The 12,133-nt window shown below is 26.9% G+C and overlaps 1 protein-coding gene across 2 annotated transcripts; it reads left to right on the plus strand.

Annotated features, from left to right (window-relative positions):
- Nucleotides 1–9,017: 9,017 nt before the first annotated feature.
- Nucleotides 9,018–12,067, plus strand: LOC140666463 (ATPase WRNIP1). 2 transcript variants are annotated; one of them, XM_072893668.1, is made up of 7 exons: nucleotides 9,038–9,157; nucleotides 9,237–9,424; nucleotides 9,534–9,945; nucleotides 10,126–10,314; nucleotides 10,395–11,250; nucleotides 11,461–11,682; nucleotides 11,765–12,067. In XM_072893668.1, the coding sequence occupies exons 3-7, from the start codon at nucleotides 9,670–9,672 to the stop codon at nucleotides 11,875–11,877; spliced, it is 1,656 nt and encodes a 551-aa protein (XP_072749769.1). In that variant the 5' UTR covers nucleotides 9,038–9,157; nucleotides 9,237–9,424; nucleotides 9,534–9,669; the 3' UTR covers nucleotides 11,878–12,067. The 2 variants fall into 2 exon arrangements, with proteins under 2 accessions (XP_072749770.1, XP_072749769.1); XM_072893669.1 differs by lacking the exon at nucleotides 9,237–9,424 and having other exon boundaries at nucleotides 9,018–9,157.
- Nucleotides 12,068–12,133: the final 66 nt, after the last annotated feature.

Here is a 12,133-nt window from a genome sequence, read left to right on the forward strand (position 1 = left end):
ATACATATTTATAATATAATTTTATTTTATTTAATTACTGTAATTTTATACATCTATTGACTCGTTTAATTCATCTATTTGTCGATTTGAATTTACAATTTTAATAGCAGGATTTAATAGCACATGATTTGATATATTAATTTCGGGAAAAGAAACTTTATTAATTACTGATAATTAATGCCAATTATGCAATTGACATACTCGTATGCGATTAGTAATATGTGTCTTTTAATATCGTCGAAAGTTCAATTTTTATTAATAAAATATTTTACATAAATATCGTCAATGTACTTCACGAGCAGTAATATATATGTTAAAACGCTCGAAAATTTGCTTCTGAATGATTAGGAAAACATGATTCGCAAAGAAGGTATCGCTGCAATCGGCGGGAAGAGCGATACCTTCTTTGCGAATCATGTTTTCCTAATCATTCAGAAGCGAATTTTCGAGCGTTTTAACATATATATTACTGTTCGTGAAGTACATTGCCGATATTTATGTAAAATATTTTATTAATAAAAATTGAACTTTCGACGATATTAGAAGACACATATTACTAATCGCATACGAGTATGTCAATTGCATAATTGGCATTAATTATCAGTAATTAATAAAGTTTCTTTTCCCGAAATTAATATATCAAATCCTGTTCTATTAAATCCTGCTATTAAAATTGTAAATTCAAAGCGACAAATAGATGAATTAAACGAGTCAATAGATGTATAAAATTACAGTAATTAAATAAAATAAAATTATATTATAAATATGTATTTATGTATTATATATATAGTTATATAAGAGTATTGCAACAATGATCTCGGTTAATTAATTTTGATAAGTAATTTTCCTTTTCTTTTCAAATCACGATTAGTTGTTACAGAAAGCGTTTCGCATCAACTTTTTTATTAATAATACAAGTATTTATAAAATTAAATATTATAAAATAAATTGCTTGTTTTTGAAAAAAGAAAGAGAGAGAGAGAGAGAGAGAAAGAAAGAGAGAGAGAGAGAGAGAGAGAGAGAGAGATTAAGAGAGAATATAATTCATCGTTGTGTTTTGTCAATTTTTAATGTTATATATATAATTGTTAATGCTAAATATGTATATAAGAAACATATCTCTACATTTGTTTAAATATGAACCATATAATCCAACATATTATATTCTTCTACAGTAACTTTATATATATAAATACATAATAATAATTTTATTTAATTTAATTATTATAATATTATTCTTCAGTTTAACACGTTTAATACATCTATTTAGTTTATTTTAACAACAGAATATGTTTGACACTAATTTCGGCAAAAAAAACTTTATTAATTACTGTTAATTAATGTCGATTATGCAATTGACATACTTGTACCCGATTAATAATATGTGTCTTCTAATATCCTTCAAAGTTCAATTTTTATTAATAAAATATTTTACATAGATATCGGCAATGTACTTCACGAGCAGTAATGTATCTTAAAACGCTCAAAAATTCGTTTCTGAGTTATTATTACTCAAAATATGAAACCATATGGATTTATATTAGTATGTTTTATTACATATTATTAATAGCGCGTAGTCTTTTTCACTTTAGTATATATAGTAAAGTAATATATGTGTATATAAGCACAAAATTAAATGATTCTATTTAATGATTGAAAAGTTATATTTTATATATATTTATATTAGAATATATATAAATACATATTATTTATATAATTAAATTTTATTTTATTTTATTTAATTATTATAATTTTATTCAACAATTTAATTCACCTTTTTGGTTTATTACAATTTTAACAACATAATCCGTTTGATATACTAATTTCGGGAAAAAGGAAAACTTTATTAATTGCTGCTAATTAACGCCAATTATGCAGTTGGCATTCTTGTGCGCGATTAGTAGTTCGTCTTTCTGACTTTTATTAATAAAACAATATGTATAAATATTCCTAATGCTGTTCACGATCAGTTATACGTCTTATTGAAAACATAATTTTAAAGTTATCGTAACTTTTGCGGTACAATAAAAATTATTTGAATTATGAAGCGTATCATTTTAATCAAACTTTCACTTTGCATTTTAATAGTTTAAAAGTAATTTTAATGGATTAACATTCTTGTGATTCAAATATGAGAGATGATATAATATGTGGGATTATATGGTTCATATTAAAAACAAATGTATGAGATATGTTTCCCATATTTCACATTAACAATTATATATAACATTAAAAATTGAGAAAACACAACGATGAATTATATTCTTTCTCTCTTCCCCTCTCTCTCTCTCTTTCTCTCTCTCTCTCTCTCTCTTTCTTCAGAAACAAGCAATTTATTTTATAATATTTAATCTTATAAATTTTTGTATTATTAATAAAAAAATTGATGCGAGACACTTTCTGTAAAAACTAATCGTGATTTGAAAGGAATGAAATATTACTTATCAAAATTAATTAACCGAGATCATTGTTGCAATACTCTTATATAACTATATATATAATACATAAATACATATTTATAATATAATTTTATTTTATTTAATTACTGTAATTTTATACATCTATTGACTCGTTTAATTCATCTATTTGTCGATTTGAATTTACAATTTTAATAGCAGGATTTAATAGCACATGATTTGATATATTAATTTCGGGAAAAGAAACTTTATTAATTACTGATAATTAATGCCAATTATGCAATTGACATACTCGTATGCGATTAGTAATATGTGTCTTTTAATATCGTCGAAAGTTCAATTTTTATTAATAAAATATTTTACATAAATATCGTCAATGTACTTCACGAGCAGTAATATATATGTTAAAACGCTCGAAAATTTGCTTCTGAATGATTAGGAAAACATGATTCGCAAAGAAGGTATCGCTCTTCCCGCCGATTGCAGCGATACCTTCTTTGCGAATCATGTTTTCCTAATCATTCAGAAGCGAATTTTCGAGCGTTTTAACATATATATTACTGTTCGTGAAGTACATTGCCGATATTTATGTAAAATATTTTATTAATAAAAATTGAACTTTCGACGATATTAGAAGACACATATTACTAATCGCATACGAGTATGTCAATTGCATAATTGGCATTAATTATCAGTAATTAATAAAGTTTCTTTTCCCGAAATTAATATATCAAATCCTGTTCTATTAAATCCTGCTATTAAAATTGTAAATTCAAAGCGACAAATAGATGAATTAAACGAGTCAATAGATGTATAAAATTACAGTAATTAAATAAAATAAAATTATATTATAAATATGTATTTATGTATTATATATATAGTTATATAAGAGTATTGCAACAATGATCTCGGTTAATTAATTTTGATAAATAATTTTCCTTTTCTTTTCAAATCACGATTAGTTGTTACAGAAAGCGTTTCGCATCAACTTTTTTATTAATAATACAAGTATTTATAAAATTAAATATTATAAAATAAATTGCTTGTTTTTTAAAAAAGAAAGAGAGAGAGAGAGAGAGAGAAAGAAAGAGAGAGAGAGAGAGAGAGAGAGAGAGAGAGATTAAGAGAGAATATAATTCATCGTTGTGTTTTGTCAATTTTTAATGTTATATATATAATTGTTAATGCTAAATATGTATATAAGAAACATATCTCTACATTTGTTTAAATATGAACCATATAATCCAACATATTATATTCTTCTACAGTAACTTTATATATATAAATACATAATAATAATTTTATTTAATTTAATTATTATAATATTATTCTTCAGTTTAACACGTTTAATACATCTATTTAGTTTATTTTAACAACAGAATATGTTTGACACTAATTTCGGCAAAAAAAACTTTATTAATTACTGTTAATTAATGTCGATTATGCAATTGACATACTTGTACCCGATTAATAATATGTGTCTTCTAATATCCTTCAAAGTTCAATTTTTATTAATAAAATATTTTACATAGATATCGGCAATGTACTTCACGAGCAGTAATGTATCTTAAAACGCTCAAAAATTCGTTTCTGAGTTATTATTACTCAAAATATGAAACCATATGGATTTATATTAGTATGTTTTATTACATATTATTAATAGCGCGTAGTCTTTTTCACTTTAGTATATATAGTAAAGTAATATATGTGTATATAAGCACAAAATTAAATGATTCTATTTAATGATTGAAAAGTTATATTTTATATATATTTATATTAGAATATATATAAATACATATTATTTATATAATTAAATTTTATTTTATTTTATTTAATTATTATAATTTTATTCAACAATTTAATTCACCTTTTTGGTTTATTACAATTTTAACAACATAATCCGTTTGATATACTAATTTCGGGAAAAAGGAAAACTTTATTAATTGCTGCTAATTAACGCCAATTATGCAGTTGGCATTCTTGTGCGCGATTAGTAGTTCGTCTTTCTGACTTTTATTAATAAAACAATATGTATAAATATTCCTAATGCTGTTCACGATCAGTTATACGTCTTATTGAAAACATAATTTTAAAGTTATCGTAACTTTTGCGGTACAATAAAAATTATTTGAATTATGAAGCGTATCATTTTAATCAAACTTTCACTTTGCATTTTAATAGTTTAAAAGTAATTTTAATGGATTAACATTCTTGTGATTCAAATATGAGAGATGATATAATATGTGGGATTATATGGTTCATATTAAAAACAAATGTATGAGATATGTTTCCCATATTTCACATTAACAATTATATATAACATTAAAAATTGAGAAAACACAACGATGAATTATATTCTTTCTCTCTTCCCCTCTCTCTCTCTCTTTCTCTCTCTCTCTCTCTCTCTTTCTTCAGAAACAAGCAATTTATTTTATAATATTTAATCTTATAAATTTTTGTATTATTAATAAAAAAATTGATGCGAGACACTTTCTGTAAAAACTAATCGTGATTTGAAAGGAATGAAATATTACTTATCAAAATTAATTAACCGAGATCATTGTTGTAATACTCTTATATAACTATATATATAATACTAAAATACATATTTATAATATAATTTTATTTTATTTAATTACTGTAATTTTATACATTTATTGACTCGTTTAATTCATTTATTTGTCGATTTGAATTTACAATTTTAATAGCAGGATTTAATAGCACAGGATTTGATATATTAATTTCGGGAAAAGAAACTTTATTAATTACTGATAATTAATGCCAATTATGCAATTGACATACTCGTATGCGATTAGTAATATGTGTTTTCTAATATCGTCGAAAGTTCAATTTTTATTAATAAAATATTTTACATAAATATCGGCAATGTATTTCACGAGCAATAATGTACCTGAAAATGCTCGAAAATTCGCTTCTGAGTTATTAGGAGAACATATTTCGCAAAGAAGGTGTCGCTCTTCCCGCCGATTGCAGCGATACCTTCTTTGCGAATCATGTTTTCCTAATCATTCAGAAGCAAATTTTCGAGCGTTTTAACATATATATTACTGCTCGTGAAGTACATTGCCGATATTTATGTAAAATATTTTATTAATAAAAATTCATATTTTAATCAAATAAATTAAATAGAATAAGCTATAATAAGAACAGGCACATCTAATAAAAAACTTTTTTATAATAAACAAATATTAAAAATATTAATAAATTGTATTTAATACATTAATTTTTAGTGATAGAATATCTGTTCTTTTCTCTCTTTCTTTTTCTTTTTCTGATAGAAAAAAACAAACATACTTAATATATATATAAATGAATAATTAAATAGTTACGATGAAAGAGAGAACATTTATTTAATATAATATGACAAATTTCTATAATTACAGACAGTTATACATATTTAGTAAATGTAATAAATACAGGCAGTAAATTTGTACATATTTTGCATTATTAATTTATATTTAATTATTATACGTCTATAAATATATGTGTGTGTATCTATAATATAAATTTCTATCGCTTTTACCAATAATTGTTTACACACACACACACACACACACACACACACACACACACGCACGCACACACACATCATTGATATAATTTTCAACGAATATAATAAATAAATCGTGCAGTTATAATAGTCATACAGTAAATCATAAGATTGCTTTCGTTGAAGTATTTTACAAATTTCGTAATCGCGTTTCATGTATTTTAAATATATCGCATTAAATCGAATAATAATATTATTTTAGTTAAGGAATTTTATATGTATTTTAGAATCATTTGATTGTACATATTTCAACGCGTTAAATTATATCACGTAGTATAGTGCGTATTTGTTATTGTCTGGCGCGAGGAGAAAGAGAGAGAGAGAATGAGCATACTCGACCTTGTCTTTGACGTCACGCATTCCATAGTAAAAGAGGGGAGCCCGGCGTGTACGGCGTACGTGACTAGTGACAGCCATGAGTCATTCATTCTTACTCCGGCGGGCGTAGTGTGCGCACGTGTTTTTACTCCGATGTCGGCGCCGGTGTCGGCACGTGCGCTTCGCGTTCGGTCACCTCGAGGTCGAGCGCGCCGTACACGTTTCTCGCGACGATAATATACGATGAAAGAGAGAACATTTATTTATATAATATTTATATAATATACGTAATAATAATACGATAAATCTTAACGCGTTAAAATACGTCTAAAATGATTTCGAAATAAAATAATAACATTCGACCTTGGTGACATATAGCGCGCTATTATTTTTGACATTCGTCGCGATCGCGATCGTGTTTTCGTTCATTTATCCCGATTTTGATCTTTCTTTGGAGCTTGATCGTGCCCGACCTGTCGACTTCAAGTATGATTCTCGCGCGTGATAAAATGGGATTTTCGATCGTTTCGAAATTCGGGAGTGCCGTCAAAGTATCGCGCGTAAAAGTACGGGAGTGCCGTCAAACTATCGGGCATTTTTACTTTCGTACGGTTTAAAATATTGCGCGATTTTATTTTTGTGCCGTTTCAGCAAATTAAAAAAAATATATCGCGCGTATAAAACAATAGTTCCTGATGTGCCTTACAATCTGAGAGGAGGAGGAGGCCTAGGAGAGGCATCCTGCATCGGCGGAGCAACCCCAGGGTAAATATTATTTGTATATTAATTAATAAATGCCTTATACGAAATAATTCGATTCTTTTAGTTGAATGATTTAATCAAAAGAAATTCAGATATAAAGATTTTTGTATAAATCTTATAAAAGTTTCTATTTAAAAAGAAAAGTTTTTTTAATTTACAAAATTGTTTAATATTTAGATATCTGCGTATGTTTGTACGCATCGAATATAAATTTAATGAGTACGATAAGAAATTCTCAAATATTAATTATTTTAAGCGCTGCTATAATTTGGACTTTATATTTGTATGTTACAGATAACATAGCTTCAATATCGACAACTCCGCTGTTGCGCATCAGTGTCGGTGAGTGACAAAAAGCTTTTATTATATTTTAAAGCAACGAATTTATGTAAAGATTCTGGTAGATAGAGATGTAGATTGTAGATAAATCCGTTGCTTTAACCCTCGGACAGCAGGATAACGTATTCTAGTGAATTCTGTGTCAATTTTAAATTATAGAAAAATTTCTTTTGTATCTTGATTATATGTAAGATAAAATTTTATATTTTTTATTCATTGTTCTTTTTAATAGAAAATTTTGTTAAAATAGAAAAGTTATACATATAAATTGAAAGAAAATATTTTAGGAATAAAAATATGTAATATTTATTTCAATTTTATGCAAGACACGTATTATAAAATGTATATGATGAATGAAATATACATAAAATATTTATTTCAATTATATATATGTATATATGAGTTTTATAAAACAATTTTAAAGATACAGATGTTAATAACCTGTCGACAGAGCGGTACCTATCATACATGCTAATATATTTTATATGCATCGAAAAAATTATATTCTCATCTTAAGAGTACTTTACTTATAATATCTTCTTTTAAAATAGATATCAAAAGAATCTTCTTAATATATTAGTTTAATATATTAGTTAAATATAGTTTAAAGGAGAAATCTTCTAAAGAGTAAAGTAATTTTAGATATTTTTAACATGTAAGAATGTATACTAAAATGGATATTTCTTTACCATTATATTATTTAATATTTGAGATTATTAATTTCAATAATTACACAAAAACAATTTTATAAATTGGTGACATTGGCTATTTATTAAAACTTTGACAAGTTAAATATATATATATATATATATATATATATATATATATATATATATATATATATATATACATAGTTTTACTTATCGTTACAATCGGCGGGAAGAGCGATACCTTCTTTGCGAAATATGTTTTCCTAATAATTCAGAAGCGAATTTTCGAGCATTTTCAGGTACATTATTGCTCGTGAAATACATTGCCGATATTTATGTAAAATATTTTATTAATAAAAATTGAACTTTCGAGGATATTAGAAGACATATTACTAATAGCGTGCGAGTATGTCAATTGCATAATCGGCATTAATTATCAGTAATTAATAAAGTTTTTTTTCCTGAAATTAATATATCAAACATCCCGCTATTAAAATTGTAAATTCAAAGCGACAAATAGATTAATGAAATGAGTCAACTGATGAATAGAATTACAGTAATTAAATAAAATAAAATTATATTATAAATATGTATTTATATATATATATATATATCTGATCTTTATTTCATTTACTTGAATCTATCGATATCTAAAAGTTTATTATTGTATTTGTAGAACAATATTTTAAATTATTTAATTGTTGAAAGAAAATTTCTTTTTTATATAAAATACATTTTAATTTGTAAAATGTAGAATGTAAAAATAGCGTTTAATAAAAGAAAAAGAAATACAAAAAATCAAGATATTATTAGCAAAATTAGAACATTGACAATATTTACTTGGTTATTTGATATTAAAAGTAAATTATTGCCAGTGTGGAGTAATAACAAATTATTTTTAGGTGAAAGTGAATAAACAAAATGTGTTAATAAATTTTGTGGACATAGCACGGATCGCAACCAAAACTGTGCACATTATGTGTTATCCATTGAGAACATTCATGGACATTGGCTATGTAGTTCAAGGTCCACGTTTTTATGTCTACAGAGGGCGTATTGCTTTCAGGGATTACGTAAAACCGGGCCGTGGAATTTCTCAGGTTTGTCTCTGCTGGTATTATAATTATATATATGAATTATAAGTATTATCAGGTATTATATATATTATTACAATGACAGGACAACACGTGACAATAGTACGTCCACAAAATAAAAAATAGCGCAAATGCAGAGAAGTTGAATAATTTTTTGCTCTTCTGGAAATGACATAACGGATTTCCCGGAAATGATACAAATACATAATAATGCGTTTTATTAAAAAAAAATAGATAAAAGAAAAATTAACATTTAATAAAATAAAAATAAAAGTAAATAATTGATTTTAAGTTAATAAAAATAAAAGTTTAATATATGTATGTATGTAGCAATTTACATTTATATTATCTATTCACCATCCACTTGTTATCTTTGTTTCAGTTACTTTGTTTGAAAGGAAACTTGCAATAAAAGATTGTCAATATTTTGTCAGTGCACGTAATGTTGATGAATAAGTTTTAGACAACAAAAGAAAAAAGAAAGAAAGAAATCAGAATTTTATGTTATTGATATAAATATGGATGCTGATAAAATATTGTGTCCAATATGTGGCAAGGAATTTGCTTCCTCTGTTATCGAGTCTCATGCCAACAAGTGCTTATTCTTTAATGAATCTGTGCAAGACGAAACCATGACTTTGCTTAAAGACTCGAGTCCTATAAATAAAAAAAACAAAGTAAAACCTACAAGTATAAAAAAAACAAATCAAGTGACTATAAAGAGAAAGAGTCCTTTAGATCAGTCTTTTTCTCAAAAGGAAGAAGATGTTAAAGATGACATCCTACAAAAAAGTGTAATTATTATTGTTAACACATTTAAATAATATTGCAGTTTGATAAAATATGTTTACATAATCACATAAATAACATTTCCTTTAGGTTGTAGGGATCGAATATTCAAATTTGCTTATATTTTGTTAAGTAGATAGTTTTTAAAAACTATCTATTGCATGACATAAATTTTATATTTGCAGATAAACAATGGATGCAAGAAATTGCGTGGAAATGAACATATACCACTTGCAGAACAAATGAGACCTATATCATTATTGAATTTTGTTGGCCAGAAACATGTCCTTGGACCACGTACTATGTTGTCAGAACTTTTGCAAAAAAAGGAGATACCTAATATGATTCTTTGGGGTCCACCTGGATGTGGCAAGGTTTATATCCTTAAAATGTGTGTACACCATACACACATGTATAAAACATAGAAATATATATTTGTTTTCTCGTTTTGTAGACATCTTTAGCTAATGTTATTGCACACATGTGTAAAAACGATCCTAGTCGTAAACTCCGATATGTTAAGCTCTCTGCAGCGATGGCTGGTGTTCAAGAGGTAAAGGAAGTTATTAGTGTCGCCGCGAATCATGCCAAATTTGCACAGCGAACGATAGTATTCATGGATGAAATACATAGGTTTAACAAGGCGCAGCAGGACGTTTTTTTGCCACACGTCGAATCAGGAACCATCACTCTCATCGGTGCTACGACAGAAAATCCTTCATTCAGTCTGAACAATGCATTATTAAGTCGATGCAGAGTGATTGTTTTACACAAATTGTCTATCGTAAACTTGGTATCGATTTTAAAACGCGCTGTTATTTCATTGGAAGGATTCATAATGCACATGTCAGATAAAAGCACGTTGCAAAGTGAAGAATGCACTTCGAAAGGAAAGATGACCGAAATGGAGCCATCCTATAATACAAAGTTTATTGTAGACGAACCAACGATAGAGTGGTTGGCTGAAACTTGTGACGGTGATGCTCGAATAGCTTTAGGAGGGCTAGAAATGGCTGTGCGATCTAAAGTACCGAATGAAGAGGAACTACTGGATGTCGGACCGGCCATAATAACGCTGAAAGATGTCGAGGAAAGTCTGAAAAAGACGCACATGTTATATGATAAGAAGGGTGATCAGCATTACGACACCATTTCTGCGTTACACAAGTCAGTTAGAGCCAGTGATGAAAATGCTTCTCTTTACTGGTTGACTAGAATGATCTCTGGCGGAGAAGATCCAGTTTATATCGCACGACGATTAGTGAGGATGGCTAGTGAAGATGTCGGCTTAGCTGATCCAAAAGCTCTCGGTTAGCAAATTATTCATAATTTATTTAACTGTCAATTTATAATTACTATAAATCGTATACTTAATAATAATTATATCAGAGTGTAAAGAAAATACATTTGTAAAATATGATTAATTTTGAATGTAATTTATAGATTTTACGAGACACATGGTTTGAATAGTTTAATTAAAAATAATTTACTTGAAATGTAAATGTATATTATTTCTTAAGGAATAGCGATGAATACAATGCACGGTTGCAAAATGATTGGGATGCCGGAATGTGATGTTCTTTTGGCACAATGTACAGTATATTTAGCAAGAGCTCCGAAATCCAGACTGATGGAAGACGCACTTAGAGCAGCACAAAAAGTTGTAGCTGAACACAAGGGCCCACAACCAGGAGTACCCTTACACCTAAGAAATGCTCCTACAAAACTCATGAAAGATTTAGGTAATTATTTGAATTTTTTATCTCGTTTAAAAAAATATAGTGAAACATGTACAGTTTCAATAAATTCAATTGTGTTTTATAGGCTATAGTAAAGGATATAATATGAGGCAGAAAGATGAGTCTGGATTGAGTTATCTGCCAGAGGGATTGGAAAATTTAGATTTCTTTAGCGATGATGAGGACAATACAATGTAAAAATATGATGATAGTTGTTTTATTTCTAAGGTATACATTTTGTCATGTATATGTATATATTTCATATTAATGAAAAAAGATTCACATACTACTACTAAAATAATGATAATTTATATATTACTTGTTACAAGTTTCTCAAAGATATAAGAATTACAGATCTCTTAGGGATTAAAGTATCATAAATATTAATAAAATTATAGAAATTTTGTACAACGTATATTGTAATTAAATATAGAAATTTTAGATACGAAAAATA

Source organism: Anoplolepis gracilipes, chromosome 6 (genome assembly GCF_047496725.1).
Source record: "Anoplolepis gracilipes chromosome 6, ASM4749672v1, whole genome shotgun sequence".
NCBI classification, from domain to species: Eukaryota; Metazoa; Arthropoda; class Insecta; order Hymenoptera; family Formicidae; genus Anoplolepis; species Anoplolepis gracilipes.

Coding starts and splice junctions, on each gene's coding strand:
- LOC140666463 (XM_072893669.1), top strand. CDS start 9,670: ATGGATGCTGATAAAATATTGTGTCCAATATGTGGCAAGGAATTTGCT. Junction 9,946..10,125: donor ATGACATCCTACAAAAAAGT/GTAATTATTATT, acceptor TTATATTTGCAG/ATAAACAATGGATGCAAGAA. Junction 11,683..11,764: donor AAAACTCATGAAAGATTTAG/GTAATTATTTGA, acceptor TGTGTTTTATAG/GCTATAGTAAAGGATATAAT.